Here is a 24,963-nt window from a genome sequence, read left to right on the forward strand (position 1 = left end):
TTTACTGTCCAGATGGCCCCGTTATTACTATAATGAATCCTGTATATTTTACAGTCCAGATGGCCCCGTTATTACTATAATTCATCCTACATATTTTACAGTCCAGATGAGAAGAAGAAAAGAAAAAAGGAAGAATCAGAGAAGAAACCAGATGTATGTAAATTTTGACATTTGATGGTCAATATACACCCTGTCATAGAAAATGTTTATAATTGAGCAAGTTCTGTGGAGAAACCTCAACACTCCATGGTAAATTAGACATTTGATGGTCAATATACACCCTGTCATAGAAAATGTTTATAACTGAGCAAGTTCTGTGGAGAAACCTCAACACTCCATGGTAAATTTACAAGTAGTTGATTTACCACTGTACTGTAAATCAATACTTATTTTAGTGTTTAAAGATGTCAATTAAATTTATTGCTATTCAATTTTTTTGTGACTAACGCTTCCAATAACATGTATTCCATGGTAGATTTACTTATTAATAGTGATCTATCTTCCAGTTATTTTTTGTCCTTGCTAAAATAAGCTGTATATCAGTAGTGTACAGAATATGAACTCAAGCTGAACATGAACATTGAGAACCGAACCCAGTTACAATGTTAGTTCATTTAGTGTAGTTGCTTGTTAGGAAATACTTTATGTAAGCTAGTGGAATCTGAATTAAGCAAGTTAAAACTATACACAATCATTTATAATATTCTTATGGTCAGTTAATTTATTGTTCAGAAATTATGAAACTAAGTAGGTGTCATAATGTTTAATTAACACATGCCTTACCTAGTCAGGAGTTATGGACCCAAGTAGATGTCATAATATTTAATTATTATACTCCCGCACCTAAGGAGAGGGATGTATACTGTTTTACTCTTGTTTTTGTAACACTTTTTATGCCCCGGCGACAAACTGTCAGGAGGGGGGGGGGGCATATTAATTTACCCTTGTCCGTTCGTTCGTCTGTCCATCCGGATTACACATGATCATGGCTTGTCCGGCTATCTCCTCATACAGTTTTTGAACTACATCTAAAATATTTTCAGGATATTTTTACACATGATGAAGGTGTGCATAGGTCAAAGGATTTTGATTTTCATGAAATATTACGGAAATTGGTGATAGTTACACTTAGTCATTTTCATCAGAAGTAGGACTATATAGCTTGTCCTGCTATCTCCTCCTGTAGTTTTTGAACTACATCTAAGATATTTTTTGCAGGATGTTTTTACACATAATGATGGTGTGCATGTCATAGTCTCTTGATTTTTGTGGAATATTAGGGAGCTGTGTGAAAGTTGGACTTTGGAATATTATGGAACTGGGTGATAATTGGACTTAGTAATTTTTGTCAGAAGTATACCCCAAGCAGCAAAAATAGGGATTTGTTATTTTTATGCGTCCTTCAGTCCATCCATCAGTCCTCTTTTCTTATCACAACTAGTCTGACACTACTGAAAAGAATTTCATGACATTATATGGCCAGGATACAATATGTAGATATGTATACATTTGGGAAATTTTGATCTCCAAGTTGATCCCCAAATTTTTCGAGTTATGGTACTGGTACAGTTTGTCATTGCAAGTCTTGGAAGGATTTATGAATCTCCAAACCATGTCTTCATGCAAAAATAAACATGTTCTTAATTTTGCAAATCCTGCCAGCAGGGGCATCATTAGTGTCTTACAGACACATTTTGATTTACTAAAAAAAATCACTACTAACAAATGACGGGGGGCTCCTGTGACAAAATTTTTATCAACAACAATTCATCACAGTGGCTTGAAATTTTAACACATTCCTCCTGTATGTATTCCATATAGTAGGATTTATTTTTGGGAAAATTTGACAATGACTTCCTGTTTACCAAGGACTTTGTTTATTTTCCTTTTATTTTGATTAAAAGTGGGGTTATCACTAGTGAGCCATTGCTCACAGATTTTTTGTTTTAACAAGCCTCATTATATCTTCAGGAACCACTGAAGCTGCCCATCACTGCTGAGCAGAAAGAACTGATGAAGAAGGCACAGGAATTCTCTAAACAACAACAGGCTAAAAATGGAAGTCAGGTTGGTAGGAAACTTTGCTGACTAGACAATGTTTACTCAGGTCATGGTTGGGGTTGGTACTTTCAAGCGTAATCAATTATATCAGGATTATATGGGGGTAAAAAATGTAAATTAGATTTTGATCTGAATCAATGTGGAGGTTAAAAGGCACATGTTATCAAAATGGGGGAGTGGGGGTTATCTAGTTAGTGAACAATGCTGTAGTTTTTCTAGTTACTTCTATGGCTTACTAGACTTGATCAGACCTATCATTAAGAGGCAGTACCAGGTACCTTTACCCTTCTAAAGAATTTAAAAATTTCTTACATTTTTATTTAACAAAATGATGAAAAGTACCTTCTACAAAACCAAAGGTACCTACATTGTATAAAAAGAATGAAACCCCTGCTTGTTGGTGATCTGGCTTTGGGTTATACACTGTTGTTGGTGATCTGGATTTGGGTTATACACTGTAGTTGGTGAACTGGATCTGTGTTATACACTGTTGGTAATCTGGTTTTGGGTTATACACTGTTGTTGGTGATTTGGGTTATACACTGTTGTTGGTGATCTGGATTCGGGTTATACACCGTTTTTGGTGATTTGGATTTGGGTTATACACTGTTGTTGGTGATCTGGATTTGGGTTATACACTGTTGTTAGTGATTTGGGTGATACACTGTTGTTGGTGATCTGGATTTGGGTTATACACTATTGTTGGTGATCTGGATTTGGGTTATACACCGTTGTTGGTGATCTGGATTTGGGTTATACACCGTTTTTGGTGATCTGGATTTGGGTTATACACTGTTGTTGGTGATTTGGGTTATACACTGTTGTTGACGATCTGGATTATACACTGATACATTTATGTTTCACCCTATCTGTTCCTGTCATCGTATGTAGACACTTCATGTCTGTTGATATTAAAAATATATATTTTTATGAAATTATACCACAAGGTGCCATACCACAAAAAAGAAGCCTGTGATTTATTTAGGGGTTGGGACTTAAACTGTTTAAGAATCATATTCTGTGTTGTAATAATTGCCCTTTTATAATGTTTATGATACAACAACATTTCAAATTCTTCAGGTGAGTGAGTCAGGCTCTTTAGAGCCTCAAGTTGGTGGTATGAAAAGTGGAAAATATTTTTTTTGAAAGAAGTTTTGCCGATCATATTGTACTAAGAAAATAAATGCTGAATAGTATATCAATTATGTTATGGTTAACTATATGGCATTTAAAACATTCACTGCTGTCTGTGTGTACATTTGTTTTTAATGGCTAGAGACCTGTCTTTGAATATCTTCATGGTGTCTTAGAGAAAAGCAGTTCATATACTTTTGCATGTTTGCCTGAGTCATTACTTGTGCATCCAATGTACATGTTTTTGCTGGCCTTAAAACAGAGACAACAAGGTTGCTCAGCAAAAAATCTCTCGTTTCAAAGTAGACTATCTCCAAGAAAGAAATTTTTGTTACTTGTTTGTGTAACATACTGTCTGAAGATTATTACAATCCCAAACCTCCTTTTGGTGCCCGTTACTGTCATGCTCTATGACTTCACTTTTTCATGGTGGAACTTCATTCGTGATACTGCGTGTACAAATTATTATTTCTTGATAGATATTGATATGTAACCCTAGAATTAGTAACGGATCCACATTGAATTTAGATTCTAAAACTGATCTATTTTTTGCGTTGATTATTTTTTAGATTAGATGTTCTATCAACAATCAAAATATCTCTGTTTTGAAAAACCTTCATCCTATAAACAAGATTGTTTTCAATTTGTTTCCCTACTTTTTGAAGTTCTAAATTGTTGTTATTATTTGTTGCGATGAAAAAGGTTCTATCGGAGCTATTTTCGATGTCATGTCAGGGGCCAATTTGAGTTTCAAGTTGATGTTTGACCTTCAACTCAAGTCTAGTCTGAAGTCGGTGCTGCTTTGACTTCTAGAGTCCCAAACATTTTGGGTGACAAGTCTATAGGGTTAAATCTTGTCATTGTAGATGGCTTTTAGTTCTTTGACCATTTGCCTTTGTTTTGCAGTGCTTGCATGGCTTCATTTACACCAGCAAATAAATCACTTCCATTTCTTGTGGTCAGAAGTTGTTTTGCTGCAGACATCTGTTTAGCTTCAGTGATTTTCTTTCTTTCTACTGATAAGTAAAACAAAATTGAATGCATGTGTACTTTTGCCTTTGCCCTCATAATTTCAGCATAATTGTCTCCTTCAAAACCTGCTTAAAGTTCTTGCTTTCTCTAGTTTTCATTTCTTCTACTGTTGCCACCATTTGATCCAAGTCTCCAGCCAGATTTACCTCCTCTAGTCCCATTTGGAGGTCTTTGACTTTTCTTTCATAGCAGTCTTTAATTTCAATGAATGACCTTTAGACAAACAGCTCGGACAGAGAAGTTCTTCACATTTGTTACAGTATATACAACAGGCCTGAGAAGGGTGTTTCTTACATTTGATGTTGGTAAAGTCTATCTCCTGCCCTTTTGGTGCATCAATAACTCCAACCTAAAAAAGAAAAGAACAATTATACATATGCATAGTACGTATTATTAGCTGACCTGGCCATAGGCCAAGTCAGGTTATGCCATCACTTGGCGTCCATCGTTGTCATTGTCATGGGCAAATTTTCAAAAATCTTCTCCTCTAAAATTACTAGACCACACATCAAATTTGGCATGATTATTCCTTAGGGTGTTCTGCACAAAATGATGGTTGGTATTTTTGTTCCCTAAAAAACATGGCCGCCTTTACTAAAAATAGAACACAGGAGTCTGAAGGCAGTTTTTTAAAAATAACTCAAAAACCGTTGCCTTAAGCAAAATTCTGGTAGAGGGTGATATTGTTCAGCATCATGAGACAGACCAAGACGTAATTTTCAAAAGTTACGGCCCCTGAAACAGTTTTTATTTTTTTTGCATTTATCACATCTACAACTGAAAATCTTCTCAGAAACCATCGCACAGAATTCAATGAAAGTTGGCATATTTGTTCCTTAGGGTATCCCACATTAAAAGACCATTGGGACTTTTGATCTGTGAAAAAACATGGCCACCGTTACTAAAAATAGAACATAGGGATCTAAAGGCAGTTTTTTGCAAATAACTCAAAAACCATTGCCTTTAGCACAATTCTGGCGGGGATTATATAATTCAGCATCACAAGACTGACCAATGTCGAAATTTTCAAAACCTTTTGTTGACTGATGTTGGAGTTACAGCCCCTGAGACAATTTTTGTGGACTTTTTTTTCACATATACAACTTTGAAAATCTTGTGACTGCCTATACTAAAAATGGAACATAGGGGTCAGAAGACAGTTTTTTGAAAATAGTTCAAAAACTGTTGCCTTTAGCAAAATTCTGATTTAGGCCAGAAATGCTATTCAAAGCATTTCCTTTGACAGTTCAGTTAATTTTAACTTAGCCTGTTTCATTCCTCAAGTTTTTCAAATAAACAAATTGTTATTCAAGTGAGCGATTCAGGCTCTTTGAACCTTTAGTTATACTTCATGTCAATTTGCTGAATTTTATTTGTTCAATACAAGGGTAATATTCTGCTCTATCACATGTCTCAGAGGATGATAGTTGTTTTGTCTATTACCCTCTTGTGCAAAGCTAAACTTATATATATATATAGTATATATATAGTACCAGTTCTTGCATTTGAAGGAATCAATATGCACAACATCCATACCAATAACTGATATAACATCAATTAATAGACATTTTGTTAACTTATAACACCAAATCTACTATGAATATGTACCCAAACATTTCTTATTGTATTCTCAAATTAAAAAGTGAAAAAAAAACATCTTGATGACATTTCTGTTTGTAAGCAGGGAAAAGGTCCATCACTGATACATTGAATAAAAGTCACAAAAAGGAGTGTGATCCACAGTTGATGTTTATAGTTTCAAATGAATGCAAACTTGAAAGAAAATAAAACAATTTAAGTGAAGAAAATAAAGACAAAAGGCAAACATACAAAGCTGATTGTCAGGGCTTCCTTTGAAAAAGAATGACAAAGAAACATTCAATGTAATAAAATAAATAACATATAATTTAGAGAGTTGGTTTCTCCTTGAAAATACATGGTCAACCTCGGCTATGCTTCAGGGTGACAATTATTTTCTCGGGGTAACAAACTGCTCTGTCACCCTCTTAGCTATATGTTATTTATATACTGGTACTCGTTCTTACATTGTCTTGTCTCCCATTTGTTCCTATTTTGTACATATGCCTGTCTTTCTAGATGGGACATATTTGTAGGTTTTATAATGAGTGAAAGTTGAATATTGCAAAATATTAATTTCAACTAACAAGCTACCCTCAGGGAGTTTATGATGTTAAAATTAAATAGAGCGAGTCAATGTTTTTGTGATAGTCAAGTTTTATGAGTTATGAAATTGAAATCCAGTCATTTTCCAGGTAAACATAGTTGTTACCTCTTTAATATCCTTTATCCTGTGGTTCTTGGCAGACTGACTGACTTTGAGGCAGCCATATTGTAAACTTAATGATTAATCAACTTCCTGGTCTGATTTAGTGTTCTGAATCTATTTTTTGCTTTAGGTTAACTATGAATAAACACTCCTCCTTCAGAATCATGCTGTCTGCTGCATAGTGCTGATAAAACAGAAACAATATTTAGCACCTCTTCAAATACCACTCATCATATTTTGAAGATATGTCACAGACATTATATAGATGTAGATATGCATGAAGGGAGATTATTACTCCTCTATGCCTGTGAAGGGAAATGGTTTTACATGTTTAAGCCTTTTATTGTCAAATATCTCCTCCTTAATGCACAATGGATTTTTATGAAATTTGAAAAGAGGTAATAATCGTCCTATTTTTACATAAAGGAACAATATACCTAATTTTTTACATGTTGAATTTTCACTGGGGGTTTTTAATGAAATTTTATAGGAAGGCTAGGCATCATATGAATGAAGATAATTGTAGTATCACTGATGGTCGAGTTAATTTCGTGGTAAGTATTAATGCTAGTCAGTACATTTGTTATCACAAACGATAATCTCACTGCAGGACATTGGTCTTAAGTGGCAATTCATGTATTTATTTGTTCTGTTTTTTTTTTCTTTTCAGGAAGGAAAGAAGAGCAAAAAGAAGAAAAGAAACAGAGATAAAACAGAATACAGCTATGAGAGTGGGTCAGACTCTGAGAGTGAATCAGGATCAGACTCTGACTCAGAACCAGCCCCACCAGGCCTGGAGGATGAGCCCCCTCCTCCAGGAACAGAAGCATCGGAGGATAATATCCCTGGAGTTTCCTCAACTGATGATGTCACAGGTATCATTTGAGTTGTATCATATAACTGCCAAATGCTGATTAAAACTAAATATTTCAGACACCTTCAGGTAAATTTCATTGTTACAGAACTTGAAATCTTTACCTCAGGTGTTTGTGATTTCTCTGATTTCCACTACATTTCATTTCTTTATACTGTAAATGTATCAATTTTAACGGTGTACTAATTATCACTATTTTTGCAGTGGACAAAAAACTACTAAAAATTTGCAAAGCAAATTTGTGGTCGTTTCCTCCGCGGGACTCGAACTCGTACCACTGTGACATCTATGGCAACACCGCCTGCACTAAGTCCAGCAACCTAGACCACTCGGCCAGCTAGGCTATAACATATTCTTTAGCTCACCTGGCTGTAGGCCATGTGTGCTATTGCCATCACTTGGTGTCCGTCGTCATCAACAATTCTTCAAAATCTTCTCCTCTGAAACTAATGGATGGATTTGGATGTAACTTTTATTAAAATATGATTGTTCCTGCACAAAATAACTGTTTGGATTTTTGATTTGTTAAAAAACATGGCCGCCTTTACTTAAAATAGAACATAGCTGTCAGACAACAGTTTTTTACATGTATAACTCCAAAATCATTAGGTTTAACTAAATTCTGACATGGGGTTGTTGATTTATATGGATGAGTCATGCATTGTAAGCTATTTTGGATGCTCTCCAATATCATCTCCTTGTTTTGTGGGACTTTGCCATTTTCATGATATGAAATGAGAAAGAAAATCTTTGTCACAAGAATCTTGGCTCCAAATGGATGGATTGATTTAAAATTTGGTATTTGGCTTTACATAGTTGGGGCACACGTTGTAAGCAATTTGGGTGGTGTCCTATATAAAACTACCGTATAAGTGGGTATATACCTAGCATGTTAATATATACAACTTCAGTTTTTTTATAAAATATTAATATCCTTCATCACGTATGTATATCGTATATTATTTGGAACCATCCAAGACAGAAAAATTTGACCGATATAAGAAGAATTTAAGATTTTTATTGACTGTACATTGTAGCCAAACCCAAGGAAGAAGATCAAGCAATGGATGAAAAAGAAATAGATACAACCCAGGACAGTCCTAAACCCAGGGCCCTTCATAAAACATGTTCTATATTTCTACGGAACTTAGCACCATCTATCACCAAACAGGAAGTAGAAGCAGTGAGTACACGAGAAGAACTTGTTTGAGACAACCAATCCTTATTGTTTGCTCATTTTCACTAATTTGCCTTGCAGAACAAGAAATTTAGCAAACATTGTATATATAACATTATAAATGTTGCTCTTATTAAATTGTTAAGATTATTTTTTTATGGTTTGTAATTGATATTCTGTCTATCATTATTGTATCAAACAGTGTAATATTTTTTCCAGTGGATTTGTCTGTATTTAGATCGATGAGGAATTCCCTGTTTTTTTTCTATTTTTAGATGTGTAAGAGATACCCTGGATTTGTTAGAGTTGCATTACAAGATCCACAACCAGAGAGACGTTTTTTCAGACGAGGTTGGGTCACATTTGAGAGAGATGTCAATATTAAAGAAATCTGCTGGAATCTCAATAATATTAGGGTAAAGTTTATCATACTGACACAGCAGAAGGTGCTTTTCTGAATTTGTCATCAATTTACACTTTTTGTGATATTAACCACTGATATTGGTTTCATTTTATTAAGCATTTCCATTGACTTCCATTGAAAACAATATACTGACTTCAAGTACTCAGTAAATATAACGACACTAGATCTAAAGATCTGGCCAGAGAGCATTAACATAACACTAGATCTGAAGATCTGGCCAGAGAGCATTATCATAACAACAGTAGATCTAAAGATCTGGCCAGAGAGCATTAACATAACAACACTAGATCTGAAGATCTGGCCAGAGAGCATTAACATAACGACACTAGATCTGAAGATCTAGCCAGAGAGCATTAACATAACACTAGATCTGAAGATCTGGCCAGAGAGCATTAACATAACGACACTAGATCTGAAGATCTGGCCAGAGAGCATTAACATAACAACACTAGATCTGAAGATCTGGCCAGAGAGCATTAACATAACGACACTAGATCTGAAGATCTGGCCAGAGAGCATTAACATAACAACACTAGATCTGAAGATCTGGCCAGAGAGCATTAACGTAACATTAGATCTGAAGATCTGGCCAGAGAGCATTAACGTAACATTAGATCTGAAGATCTGGCCAGAGAGCATTAACAACACTAGCCTGGATTTATAAAAAAACTCTTTTGAGTTATTCTCAAATATTCATTTTCAAACAATCTGATTGGTCAAAATTTGAGTGTATTTGAGAAGAACGTCAAGATTTTTTATGAAAGTGGGTCCTGATGTGATTCTTAATTTGGTATGAAATATTTGTAGCATTTTAATTTTTGACATTTTCTCATTAATACCTATAATAGGAAAATCAAACAGTGATAAATGGTTTCCTCCTTCAATATTATTACTTTATCTGAGGAATGATTGTGAATTCAAACTTGTGGAAAATTAAATTGATCACCAAAACTGCACATGAAGGTGTGGAAATTTCCCAATTTACAATATTTTTTTCTAGCCAACAAATACAATTTTTATTATTATTTTTATATTAATTTCATCTAGTTAAGGGATTGTGAACTTGGTGCCACACTTAACAGGGAACTAAAACAAAGAATACGACCAGTGAATGGCATCACAGCCCACAAACAGATTGTCAAAGCTGACATCAAACTAGCAGCCAAAATTATTCAGAACCTTGACGTAAAATGGAGAATGTGGGAGGAAGACAGTGATGAAAAGAAAGATGAACAAAAGGAAACAGGGTTTGAATCTGTGATGAAGAATCCAATTCTGAAGAATGTTACTGATTTTCTAATAGACGAGGGAGACTTTGAGGAAGAAGAGTTATTAGGTAAGATGAGGGAGACTTTGAGGAAGAAGAGTTATTAGGTAAGATGAGGGAGACTTTTAGGAAGAAGAGTTATTAGGTAAGATGAGGGAGACTTTGAGGAAGAAGAGATATTATGTAAGATGAGGGAGATTGAGGTTGAGGAGTAGTTAGGTAAGATGAGGGAGACTTTGAGAGGAGTAGTTAGGTAACACCTCATCTGGGAGTTTTTGAGGAAGTGAATTTGTTGTCCAATTCAGCTAGAATGAAGCTATATTGCACTTTCTAATACATGTAATAATGAAATTAATAATAATTTCACCTTTGTACTTATCATTCTATCATTTCCAAGATTCTGCTTTACTCATTGTTTACAGGCCAGTCAATGAAAGATGGAGAGGGGGACACCAAAACAGATGAAATAAAGATGGACAGGGATGAAAATATGATCAAGGTAAATATATATATTCAAGTTGTTGGCCAGTTGTAAGAAAACATCTCCATATAAACTTCATTACATGGTGAAATACAAACACACATCATTATCTAAATTATACATATATAGAGTTATCTCTCTTTACATGGTCGGCTGGCTTTCCTAAATGTTATAACATATCTTGATATCTCTGTTTCCTTAAATATTTTATATATTTGTAATGTTTGTTGTGTTTTTGGGTTTGTGTTTGTTTTGGTTTCTTTGTGTAATAAATAAACTAATAAAAGTAAATAAGTTATGTTCTAAGCTGAGTAATTGAATCGCTGTACATTTATATGATATATTTATGTACTCAAGGGATGACTACAAGTTTTTAAGGATGTGCATCACAGGTTTCAAGGTTATTTATAATGCATGAAAAAAATATAAAAACCATTCTTTATAACTTAATTTTAATATCAAAATTTAAGGAGTGGATCATCATAAAGGTTGATGATGACACAGTTACATAATAAATTTGTTTCATGAGATGATGGACGGAATTTCTTTTTCCAATAAAAAAGAGTGTTACTTTTAAATAAAATTATGTGGACAGATCATTAATACATGGTCAGACTGATCTGAATTTGTTGTCCAATTTAGCTAGACTTGAAATTATTAATTTCAAGGTAAATCTTCACTTATTATCAGAATTACATGTATATTAGTGTATAATCTGCATCTCTTTCAAGCTAAAAGTGTGGGCTATACACAGTAGGCATTGTGTGACAGCTGTTTATTTCTGTTCATCTCTCTTTATTTAACAGGCATTAGACAGTATGGTCTTGTATCTGAGGATTGTACATTCTATAGATTTCTATAGTTGTAATGAGTATCCCAATGAAGATGAGATGCCCCATCGATGTGGTATCATGCATGCCAGATGTGTTCCTCCAACTACCAAAGTCACACAAAATGACAGTAAGTTTAGATACTAGTTAATACAGGGTATAAACAAAATTACCAAAATGATCTACACTAATCGCTGAAATCTATACTAGTAACACAAGTCAGTAGTTGATTTGTCCGGTTTTAATCCAAGCCGTCAGCACAATAAAACAGCGGTTGAGAGGATTAGCCCATGGTATTAACGATTGACAAAAATAACGTGAAAATCGTAAAAAAAAAAAAAAGACATTTATCATTGATACATACTTCATAACTGTCCTGTATTAAGTTATAATTAATTGCAGTCCATGTGATGACCAGACACACACTGGAGACATTCTAAACAATGTGTTCATTTAATTTCTAAAAATAGACAATTCTTATATGTGTGAGGTTTGTCAATGGATTATTTTAATACGGGAGTAAACATTGGTCGGTATCAATGAAAGTTTGGAATCCTTTAACAAAACCTATCATTAAAATAAAGAAATATTTAGGTTGTGTTGAAACTTGCTTTGAATAAGAATGTCTCAGAGTTAATTTGAAGCATTTTTAGCGGTAGAAAACGACTGACTGAGGTTGCCATCTCGTCCTCATTTGGACAACATATTGTAACTTATAATTATTACTGACTGTTCGCAGTCCTGATTAAGGGATTCTACTTTACAATTCTTATGTACACATTATACAGATGTCGTAGGACTTGTAATTAGTTTCTTTTATTTTAGGAAAAACTGTTCAATTATTAAAATTCAATATAATATTCAATTATCAGAAACTAAAAGAGTCACCAGACTGTTTTTACAAGTCCATCATTCAAATCAAATTACAACAATCAATACTTTCAAAGTGTTTTCAATTTAAAAGTGCAAAATTGAAATATCAAAAGATGGCATTATTACTTGATAAAAATACGAAGTAATATTTATACATATTTCCCACTCATAGCACATAGCTGTAATTAAAAAATAACACACCAACAGATGATAGACATGCTCAAATAAAAAAAAAAATTTAACTTTTAATGACATGACTAAATTTTTATCTTAACTGGAGGTCTCCGAATTACCCCAGAAACTGAATAAACCTAGTATCTTACAATGAATTCCCCGGTTATGCCTCATTGAATTTTACAACTATTACAATATACAAACAGTAAGTGTTGGTTAGGTAGAATCTAGGTGGTAAACACTCAATATGTCTGTGTAACACTGAGTTTCACTCAGAAAGGACTTGAGTGTTAGAGAAACAAATGTCTCTGAGTGAAGTGTTGGAAAAAACTCCAGGCATTCATAAAAAATATTGTCCAAATTAAAGTCCATATCGAGGCCAAAAACTGGAAAGTTTGAAACCATGGTAATGGTCCTTGGTACAGGTATTTCTGATTAAATCAGGTTTTATAAGTTCACTTAACCTCCTGCTTCCATTACATTTAATGAACTGTTACTATACATAGAGGATTTTAAAACACCATTGAATGGTTATTTAAGTGTTCCCTCACCATTGAATGGTTATTAAAGTATCCCCCTCACCATTGAATGGTTATTTAAGTGTTCCCTCACCATTGAATGGTTATTTAAGTATCCCCTCACCATTGAATGGTTATTTAAGTGTTCTCTCACCATTGAATGGTTATTAAAGTATCCCCTCACCATTGAATGGTTATTTAAGTGTTCCCTCACCATTGAATGGTTATTTAAGTGTTCCCTCACCATTGAATGGTTATTTAAGTGTTCCCTCACCATTAAATGGTTATTTACGTGTCACCTCATCATTGAATGGTTATTTATGTATCCCCACACCATTGAATGGTTATTTAAGTGTCCCCTCACCAATGCACATATGAATTTCCTATATTTTTTTAACCTCTCCCTCCAACATGTTTTGGGGTATAAAGGACTCGCCCGTCTGTCTGCTTGTTTGTATTCCATCTGTCTATCGACATCTCTTGTAAGCACAACTCCTGCTAAATGCCTTGAGAGATTTTGATGAAATTTTATGGGAGATTCTTTACTGGGTGTAAATTCAACTTGAAGGCATTACATTTTCATATCTTGTAAGCACAATTCCTCCTTAAACACATTATGGATTTTCATAAGGAAACTTAATCTTATATTTTAGTGATTTTCATGATTAAAGTCCAAGTGAGGTGAGGGGTATTTCTGAGTTTGCACACAGTATTTCCAGTTTAATTTGATAATTAGATAGATAATTCATTTTAAAAAATAATAGCACATACACACTTTTGCTGTGGCCCCACAATCTAATTGAAATTAGACCTATCAATTGTCACATTTAGTCACTACATGTAGGATCTAACAACACCATTCTACTTTCTATTGTGATGACCATTACACAATCCTCAGGTTTTTCCTTTGAATGATGCTTTCAAAATCTTGAAATATGAAATCTTATTGGTTGATCAGAAAGGTCATCAGAACAGAAAGTAGAATTGATTGTTGTTAACTCCTATACATGCAGTGACTGAATGAAAATGAAAATGTGTAGCTTTTTTTTTCACATATTACAGAGTTTGCATGATACTTACAAAGACTCTACAGTGATATAAGACACTAAGAAAGAAGGAATTGATATGTTCCTTATTGTTTACTTAACAAGTCTTGGATATTATTTGTATTTCTCTCCACTGACTTATGTACTTGTTTTATTGTAGTAAATGAATGGATAAAGAATTTTGAGAACAAGATAAAGACATTAACAGAACACCATGATCCTTTACCAGATGATGAAGTTGTTAAACTGGGCAAGAAAGATCCTGAGGCATATCCTTTATAACATTTTACTGGTGTGACTTAACAAAGTGTCCATAAAGTGCTATCTGGGTAAAACAAAAATGAATTGTCATTTCTTATGTGACATGCTTCAAATGTCTTTAAACTACAGCCATGGTAAAACAGTGATAATCATATAGCAACATCACAGATGTATGAAGGTCTTATTTCCGAAGTCATCAACAAGTTCTATCTAGTTTTGCCAATGTCATGGTAGAATTTTGCTCCACAGTGGATACCATTTCCCACAACTCATAGGCATAAAGAAACAAGTCCTGTATGGACTAGAAATAATTAAACATATTAATGGTTGATACAAATCTTAAATTTTAGATTTTTTCAAATCATAAATTTGTTCTTTAAATCTAGTATCAAATGCCATTAATTGATTGGTTGATGTTGACAAATGACACTTTATTGTCCTTAACTACTGTTTACTGAAGTGGAGAAGTTTGTGACAGCCAACACACAGGAGTTAGCTAAAGACAAATGGTTGTGTCCTATTAGTGGAAAAAAGTTCAAAGGTCCTGAGTTTGTACGCAAACATATCTTTAACAAACATGGCGAGAAAGTTGAAGAGGTTAAAATGGAGGTAAGTTAAAGTTCAAAGTTCCAGGGTTTATATAGATCAGAAGGAAAACTGTATACCGTCTTGGTACAGTGATTGATTTATTTCAATCATTTTAGTGTTTTATGTGTTAGCTATCCCACTACTTTTTCGAGGTTTTTAACCAGATATTTCCTCCAGAATTTAAAAAGTTTAAAGGTGGTAAGAAATAGCTTTGTGCGTCTTTCTGTTTGAATATTAACATACATTTTAAATGGTTTTCTATTACATTTTTGTCAGGTGTCATTTTTTAACAATTATCTGATGGACTCTAAAAGACCAGCCTTGCCGGAACATCCTGGTAACAAACAGGGAACCAGTAATAGAACCAGTACAGGTGGAGGGGACCAGTTCACTAGTCCAAGTGGATACCAGAGTATGCCACACATGGGTTACTCTGATAGAGGAGGTCCTCATGTTATGTACTCAAGAGGTGGTAGGTTTTATAGAGGTGGTCCTCATGTTATGTGTTAATGAGGCTTGAGGTTCTATAGAGGTGGTCCTCATATTATATAATAGTGAGGCCTTCTGTTTTATACTAGGTTCACTGATTTAGTGAAATAAGAATGTTTAAATTTTACCATTTTTTTGTGAAATCCACTGGAGGACCACAACCGAATGAAACTGGTGAAAAAAAATGTCGAAATTTCTCATAATATATGATTTATATTTTAAAAAGTCCTTAGGGTATTGAAAAATATTTTTGATACCCAGCTGGTTTCGTTGTTTGTTTTTTAGAAATTTCTTATTACCCTGAGGATGTGATTAAACTTACGAAAAAAATAAACGTTAAAAAAGGCACTGCAATATCTCATAATACTTCTATTATTTTGACAGTGTAGCAATATATAATTGTAGGGGGTGGTGGACCACAGTCATATCACTCTCCATCGTATCATGGACGAGAGCCATACCGAGGGCCATATGGCAGATCTGGATATAATAGATACAGGTAACTTATCTCAGAAACAAATGGTTAACAGATGGTAGAGACCATATCAAATCAAGTGGATAACATACTCTTGTGGAAGAATTGTTCAGTGTTCTAGGATATTTTAAAATAATAGGTTTCCATGGGAAAACTCTGAATGACAACAGACTTTTAATTTTTTACCAGATCTTTAATTCTATGATAAAATTCACAAATTACATGAACTAATGAAAATTTGACTGACCACTTAAACTTAAACTTTAACTGATGGGCCGTACATCTTGAAATTGATTTGATATGGTTTCAATTTAAAATGCTTCTGAAAAAAATAATACTGGAAACATGGAACACTTAGTTACAACTACAAAACAAATTATTGTAGCTTTAAATATTTTTATGGGATCTGTCTTTTGAGAAGATAATTATTGCATTTCAGCATTCAAGACTATTAATTTTTCAAATCTTGAGCAAAATTATTCACATGTGATGAAACAATTTTTTCTACAAAAGATTGAAATTGCATTGAGCAATGAACAAATTGTGAAACACTTCTACAAAACATGTGTTAGGAAGAGTTTAGTTGAGTTCTATTTTCTTTACTCCACAAATGTTGGTGGTGTAATGCTACTTAATTTTGTTCATAAGAATTTGTTATTTACAAAGACTCATTTGGCTAATACCAAAAATTATATCTTTTGATAATACAGGTAAAATACTGTATTTCTAAAAATATGAAGGGAGTTAATTCTGTACTTTTGGATCTAAAAAAAACCCAAAAAAATCATTGAATCGTTGGATAATAAAGGGAATTAACTCCTGTTAATTCTTTGTAGATCCAACAGACCTGGCCGAAATCAGTTGAGTAAAACTTTGTGATAATCTGGATAGTGCTAGAAGTGATTGATACAACTTTTTAATAATTTATTCTACATTTCAAAACAATTTAAAACTAATGAAATTGTGGCTTTCTTTGTTGTATTCTCAGATTGACTAAGGTGGGATTCTTATTTTTGTTACTAACAACAACAAATACAATCAAAGTCTGTTGTTTCCCCGTGTTGCAAGTTGCAGCCATTCTTTAAAAATACATGGATCTTTTCATAGGGATGATTAGGTGAGACCCTTTTTCCCATTTGGAAAGGCAGACTGTCTTGGTCCCTTTTCATAGAAATTATTAATTACAAATGACTGTAGCATCATTGATGATGTACTGCTTTCCTGTCAGAGCTCAGTCATTGTCGCTTGCTTTAGGTTATCTCCCCTTTATATTATACTGCATATTTTCACATTTGAATGATATAAAAGTATGTTAGATAAGGGGGAATATTTGGATTATTTTTGGTATTTTGATTTGAATATGGGAATCAGAGGGATGTTTTGAATTCTTTCCAGAGTTTGTTTAAAGGGATGTTTTTACTATTTCAGGGTGCAATTGGAAGGATATTTTATTTTCATCTCTTGATGCGATTGACAGGATACTTTCATTTCCATCCCAGTGTGGGATTGGAAGGATATTTTTATTTCTATCCCAGGGATTGGATTGGAGGGACATTTTTATTTCTATCCCAGGGATTAGCGGGATATTTTGTAATCTATATCAGGAATTGATGGGATGTTTTATTTTCTATCCTACATGTAGTTGTTTCTGTCACTATCCAGATGAGTGATGATTTCTTGTTGTGTAAAATCTGCAATGTTCACCTACATCAAAAATTCTTCATCTCCAACATCAAGGAAAAATGTTTTTTTTTTAATTCTTTTAGCTTGGTTAATTCAATATATGTGTTATAGCCTATAGGCAAAAATAAAATTTTATGACATAAAAACTTGGTTCTGTGCAAGACCGGTGGTGAAATGAAGTTCATTTTTTTGTTTGTTAAATTTTATCATCTGTTGCACATTTAACTGTCCCAGCACATATATCAAGTCTAATCATATTCTGTAGTGACATCATCAAATCTTATCTATAAATAGAGCTGTAATTTTGGTTAAGAATATTCTCAGACTTTCAAGCACCATAACACTAGTTGACAGGTAAACTTGGTCTACTGTGAAACTGTAGTTTGGTGGTCATAAATAAATGTAGTATCATTTTGATGGCTTTATGAGTCACAGTTGATAACATCTGAGTTTTACATAAAAAGTGAAATCTAAAATTGGGCAAAAAATAATAATTGACAGAACTGTGCAAAATTTTGCAAAATGCTCATTACTGTATTGAAATTTATTTTCCACTGTTCTTAATATGACCTTGACATTTGATTTGGAATTATTATTACCTATATTTACATGTAACAATAAAGAAAAAAAGAAAAGAATTATTTTTATTTTCCAATATTTATGTAGGCAAAGCTCAATGTTCACTCACTTGGTCTCATAAATATTTGGTTAGCATTAAAATTCCATTCATATATAAAGATATGGGTAAGATAGTATATAACACCAATCATTAACAATCTATTGTTTAAACACTCCCATTACAGTTATTCTGGTATAAGATTATGAATAACACTTGTGAAAGTTATTTTTTTATAAGTTTTTATCACCCCAGTTCAAAAGAGTTTATCTACAATAGAATGACAGTATAGGATTATGGTTTTCATTTTTTTCTTCATTACTAGTTTTTTTCTTTGAAAATATGAACTGAAATCTTACTACCAGTACTCTGTTTCTTTAAAGCTGATTAAAAATGCATTTCTAAACAAAGCATATCTAGTGTTGACGTGGACATTAAATGTCTAAACCAGCATTGTTTTGCATTGAGGTGAACAAAATATGGCCAAATAAAATGTTTAGATAGACACATTTTGTATTCTTCAACATGAATAATGTTGTAATGGACATTTGTTTACTTACTCAACTAAAAAGTGTTGATATAGCCAATTATTGTCCAACTAAACACATTAATTGTTAAGATTGACCAAAATGACTGGCGTACAGTGCTTTTTATGGTTGTGGTAGACAAAACATATTTCTCATAAGCAGATAAAACATTTCTTGAGACAGTTTGTTTCTGTATCAGTTATAAAAAAAACGAATGGTCATATATATATTTGTCTAGCAGTGTGATGATTAAGATAGATTGATGTGATATGAGGAGTAAATGAAATATAAGGTAACTGAATTGTCAATATTTTTCTCCCTGATGAATATCTCCTCTCTCTAGTCACACAACAGTTGAGGGAGGGTCTAAATTGTTTTTTTATGAAATCTAGGAGAATCAATTGGTCCCATTTAAATGCTTCGTGTGGCAAGTTAATATCCAAAGCAGAATTTAAAAATGGAAAGAAAAGTGAAGGATATAAGTTTGATGTTACAAACAGTATATCATTTCTCTGATGTTATACAAATCACATAGTTAACCAAGAATTAGTTTACTCTTTTAATGTATGAGTTTACCGGGTAGTACCTCAAAACAAAATTATTGACCCTTGTCTTATCATTTAATATTTTTCAATTAGTTGCCTTTTAGGCTCTGAACCATTAAGTTTTTTGTAACAAGCATGTAATGCAGATCTCATTTTAAATAGTGATTTTGCTGTGATCCATTGCAACTAAAAGAGTCATTAATACATATTTAAAATGTACCATAAATTATATTTCTCTTTTCATCACAACTATTTCTCTGAATTTTTCAGGTCAGATCCTAGAAGAGTAATTGAATACAGAGATTTGGATGCTCCTGATGACTCAGATATATTTTAAACAGAAACTGGAAGTGTACCATGGGGAGATAATCGTGACAATAAAATCAATATATTAAGTGCTTTTTGTCTCAGAACAAGAATCATGTCAATTTTTTAACATCAAATTTTTAACTTTTCATTTTACATTTTTGTAAATAAGCCTTAATAGTATAGTCTGTATCTTTGTATTAAATCTGTCCTTCATTGTAATGTTATGTTGTTATTATACCCCCCCTCAAAAAAAAAAAAAACAAAGTTTAGGTCTGTCTGTTGGTCCATCTGTTTGTTCTTTCTTCTGTCCCCATTCCTTGTTAGTCCAACTTCTCTTGACCCACTGAAATTTCATAAGACAACCATGCATCATACGTATATGTGTACTGAGGAATATAATTATATTCATAAAAATCCAAAGGGAGAAAGTCCAACTATATGTTTATTGTTGAAAGACTCCAGAGGGAGATCATTTAACTTAAGGGTTTTATATTTAACATTATTGCTTTATTTGAAGCAAGGGTATTTTTGTAAGGTTGATCTTTGTATTTTAAGATCTTATAATGAGAACCCATTGTCCATGAACGATATGATCCATATCCTTCCACTTCTTGTAGAGGCTCTATAGTGATCCTTATGTCTGATCCATATCCTTCCACTTCTTGTAAAGGCCCTATAGTGATCCTTATGTCTGATCCATATCTGTCCACTTCTTTGTAGAGGGCCTATAGTGATCCCTGTGAACAATCTGATCCATTTCTGTCTACTTCTTGTAGTGGTCCTGGGAGTCTGCATTTTTCAATCAAATTTCAGATATTTCTTACCGTGTTAGAGTTTAAAAGGGCCAAAGGACACCATGTCCCCAAAATTTTGGCTTTTTAATTTTTGGTGTGATTTTGAAAAAAAAATATATTGGATTCCATATGAAAATGCCACACTCAAAGAAGCATGCTTTCCAAATTAACCCTATCATTTACAAAGTGATCCATGAATGCTTCGTGAATCAGTCCTTTATACTTAAAATGAATTTGAAAATATGCAATATTGTGTCCATAGCGAACTGTATGCCCTATGTTTAGTGTGTCAAAAACTAATATTGTGTCCACACTTGCCTCCAGTGAACAGAGCTTAACTGGCTGAGATCGTATCATGCTGCGCTCGACATAAATTTGTTATTGTTTCCTTGTAACCAAATAGACAGTGAGTATATACCTGACCTAATATGAAGACACCCTAGATTGAAAGGAAAGCAAATGCGCATGCTTGGGAGTTATAGTTCTTATAGACTTCTGATAACAATACATAAATAAAAATAAAACACATTTTTCACAACAAAACCCATTCAAAATATTTTAAAAGAAAATTGAAACAAATTCATGAACTGATAAACTTAGGTTTCCTAACTTGATTTATTATGTAGCAATTTCATTTGTACATCATACGTGTGACAAACATCATAACTGACCAGGAGATTTGGAAATTTGGGTCGGGAGTTTTGAATTCATAAAAGGAGGTTATAAATCGACATATTTTCTGTGCCAAAGGGCTAGGGTTTGGTAGCAATATTCAACTTTCTTAATTATCTTAGTTTTTCAATCACCCTTGTCGTCATTAGCATACCGAACAAATGTTAAAAGGTAATAAAAAAACAGTAAACTTGTTAATTAGCTTCAAAGTAATCAGATTTACCTAAGTTTGTATAATATCAAAATGTGAAGGGGGACGATGTGAGAAAATGGAGGTTCACGTGCATGGTATATAACTTGGGTAGTCTTCTCTTGCATCATAGTAACTAGATCATTATATCTGTCACAGATCGCCTGCAGATTTATATAATTAAAGAGCTTATTTTATCCAGCTGTCCTATCTACTCCGGTGGGACCACCCCTCCATACTCCAATGGATGGCACCTATTCAGAAAATAGCTTATTATATATACATGAGCATTGCATGTTGGAGTCCAACTGTTCTTTAACTGGAACCCAAAACATCTAAATTCTATAACACTTTTAAACTTTAGTAATTAATCCAGTATTAGTATTGCATTCTGATATCAAATGTCTCCCTGGAAATAAAGATCGTATGTCTATCCAAATATCTTGCGTTGTAAGCACTATACTCAATAAATTACGATAAAATTCTATAGAAAAATTATAAGCATGATATGTTAATCGTTGTTATACATGTACAACCGCAATTTTTTCCAGTCGTATAATGGTATCACCCTGTCGTTGTCTCCCCGAAAATAAAGTTCATATGTCTATCCACATATCTTGTAAACATTCTCACTCCATAAATTATGATAAAATTTTAAAGAAGGAATAGGCATCATGTATGTTAATGGTTGTTATACATGTACGACCGCATTTGTTTTTCGGTCGTATAATGGTATCATCCTGTCGTTGTCTCCCCGAAAGTAAAATTCATATGTCTATCCACATATCTTGTAAGCACTCTCACTCAATATAATTTTATAGACGGATTAGGCATCATATATGTTTATGGTTATTCTAATGTGACGTGCTTTTTTTAGACCACAGCCACGGAAAAAAAGTGATGAACACATGACTATCATTCTTGCAACGAAGAAACTAGTCCTATTATAGAATCGAAATAAATCACGGAAACTCTATTTTACCATTGTTTTACCACGGGCTAGCCATATATGTGGCATTGTTTTACCCCGAACGATAGCGGGGGGATAAATACGACACTTTTCACTTGACCAGCCCGTACGTGGAAAAATAATGATAAAATGGAGTTTCCGTCGTATAATGATATCACCCTGTCGCCTTTGCCACCAGTGGCGTCCCGGTCCGTTAACTAAAGTTTCATCTACGAAAATATTAGTAAAATCAAATTCTTTTTGAAATTCTGTTTTGAAAATTTGTATTGGGTAGGCTTATCTAATTTGGACTTAAATGAGTACAAAATTTTCATAAAGGTCTGTTGATAGAAATTGGAGTTGTTGCCCTTGAAGAGTATAAATCATACGAAAACCAGGTGGATAACTAAGTTGCTCTCTATGGTTTAAATAATTAGATAACCACATTGTGAAGACTAAAAAGCATATTACTGAGCAGGTGATCGATGCAGGCTTTCTAGAGCCTCTAGTTTCCCGAGCAAGGGCTATTTTTTTATTCCAGTAGCAACCGAAATCAATATTTTTATTGGAAAATCTGCCTTGTTTCATGGGTTAAATAGAATTTTTTTTTCTTAAATGTAAAAAGTGAAATTTTTCTCCAAAATTTGGAATACTTAGAACATTTACTAATTCTGACAGGGAAATGTGTTCAGCGTGATGAGATCTATCTATGGTAAAATTTTCGTGTTTATCTGTCAAGCCATGATCGATGGAGTTATTGCCCTTCTTCGACGTATTTTTGCTATTACTTAATTTTCTCCTCAGAAACTACTGGAGTGAATTCATGCTCTTTAGAGCCTCTAGTTACGATTTTATAATTTCTTCCGTTTTCGTTGTTTTTTCTGACAGACAGCCAATGACATACAGATGCACGTGACCGTGTCTGTCATGGGTTAAATAGCCAAACGCAATACGCAAAGTAAAAGTAGTCCAGTTAAGTTCAGATAGTCTATGGAGAAATTAATCCAACTTTTTGTACACAGATCCACATTTTAGTATGACAATATATTCTGATATATTCAAATTATACAAAAAAACGTCAGAATCGATTACTATTTAACGGAATTTTCAGGGTGATTGCTGCTAATCGCAAGTGGTTAATCGGCGCCCAGTGATACATGTATGCAATTCATTAATTGTGCATATGCGTAATTCTATTTATGAATTCATATGCAGAATTAATTACCCGATTTCATGAATAGATTTATGCATATGCAGAATTAATTACGCGATTGCATAAACAGAATTACGCATATGTAGAAATAATTATGCGATTGCATAAACAGAATTACGCATATGTAGAAATAATTATGCGATTGCATATTTAATAGAATTATGCATATGCACAAATAATACGCATAATTATGTTTATGAAATAGCATTAATATTGAATTATGACGACACACATTCCGCGCCATGGACGAACCTGATTGCTGAAATGTATATTCTATAAACATATTTACTAAAAATATAGAACACTGACAGTTTCTATCCATTTAATTGTAAGTATTTGTTAGAATCAGGCAAAATGGAAAAAAAAACACCGATTTGTTAATATAATTTCACTCAAGGATGCTTCCTATATTAGAAAAAACTATTATTTGATCTCTTCAACACTGCCTTTGCTCAGATATATTTCAATAGAATGTTAGAAAAATGAGGTTTTTGGCAGAGTTATCTGCCCTTGAAATGTTCAGTTTCTGTGCATTTCAATGAAATTAAAATCCCATGCACAATATGATATGGAAAATATCATTTGTTACCCTTGATTCTGATGGTACAAATAGTCAAATTACATTATCAAAATGATGGTTTTTTCATACCATGTTTTACCCACTGCCTGATTCTTACAGAGACTGATACTTAACAAGTACAACATAAGATGCAAGTGAACAGTCAAAATACATGTTTTTATTCTTATTTATTCTTATTTATTTATTTTTTTAAATCCAACATGTATAACACAACTGATTCAGCATAAATACAGAATACATGTACATCATAAATACAGAATACACAATAAAACATGTCATAAATAATAATGTTGGTTTCTGTTGTAAAATAAGTGTTGTAGGAAGAAGTGAAAAAAGAAATTGTTAAAAGAGATGGAGATGGAGATACTGAATTTTGACTAAAAATATGTATTTTATATGAAACATAGTAACTCAGAATTTACACCTGAAGAAGCATCTATCAAGATAAAAACTCAAAGCTATACCAAAGTGGATTAAATATTTCTACTCACTTATTTTTCACAGCAATCATTCTCTAAATTATATACTTCAGTTTCTTGTTAAGGCCTGATAAAACTAATTGTGATTCAAAATATTTTTTACAATAAATGCAATGTTTGATCGATAGTAAAACATTATACTATGGGTCATCATACATGCTTTAGGATTCCCAAAAAGAAATTTACTTAAAAGTACAGCATTACAAAATACATATTTATGTAAAGAACAATGCATCCAAGTATTGTGGATAGAAAGTTCTTGGCAACAGTTTGTTTCCTAATCCATCAGTGAAAAACAGCCTCCTTGCACCTCTGAAATAAAAGTAAACTATTTTTTATAACCATGATAAAAATGTGAATGGTACAAATTTTTAACACATTCAGGCATTCAAGTGGGGTTTATGTAACAATAGGC

General features: G+C 33.1%; 1 protein-coding gene across 2 annotated transcripts in view; it reads left to right on the forward strand.

The window, feature by feature from the left end:
• The window catches only part of LOC148599106 (serrate RNA effector molecule homolog B-like), a 35,752-nt gene extending 15,867 nt beyond the window's left edge, over nucleotides 1–19,885 (forward strand). Inside the window, exons 8-21 of one of the 2 annotated variants that reach the window (XM_088562608.1) lie at nucleotides 102–153; nucleotides 1,972–2,067; nucleotides 7,185–7,389; nucleotides 8,426–8,571; nucleotides 8,841–8,981; nucleotides 10,037–10,325; nucleotides 10,679–10,755; nucleotides 11,544–11,697; nucleotides 14,339–14,446; nucleotides 14,894–15,048; nucleotides 15,304–15,499; nucleotides 15,922–16,015; nucleotides 16,828–16,851; nucleotides 19,633–19,885. In XM_088562608.1, the coding sequence (XP_088418734.1) occupies nucleotides 102–153; nucleotides 1,972–2,067; nucleotides 7,185–7,389; nucleotides 8,426–8,571; nucleotides 8,841–8,981; nucleotides 10,037–10,325; nucleotides 10,679–10,755; nucleotides 11,544–11,697; nucleotides 14,339–14,446; nucleotides 14,894–15,048; nucleotides 15,304–15,499; nucleotides 15,922–16,015; nucleotides 16,828–16,851; nucleotides 19,633–19,699 (1,804 nt within the window). In that variant the 3' untranslated portion in view covers nucleotides 19,700–19,885. The remainder of the gene's footprint in view (nucleotides 1–101; nucleotides 154–1,971; nucleotides 2,068–7,184; nucleotides 7,390–8,425; nucleotides 8,572–8,840; nucleotides 8,982–10,036; nucleotides 10,326–10,678; nucleotides 10,756–11,543; nucleotides 11,698–14,338; nucleotides 14,447–14,893; nucleotides 15,049–15,303; nucleotides 15,500–15,921; nucleotides 16,016–16,827; nucleotides 16,852–19,632) is intronic. The other variant, XM_088562609.1, reaches the window with a different exon arrangement.
• Nucleotides 19,886–24,963: the final 5,078 nt, after the last annotated feature.

This window comes from Perna viridis, chromosome 14 (genome assembly GCF_037379345.1).
Source record: "Perna viridis isolate PV_CMFRI_1.1 ecotype Kerala chromosome 14, ASM3737934v1, whole genome shotgun sequence".
Lineage (NCBI taxonomy): Eukaryota > Metazoa > Mollusca > Bivalvia > Mytilida > Mytilidae > Perna > Perna viridis.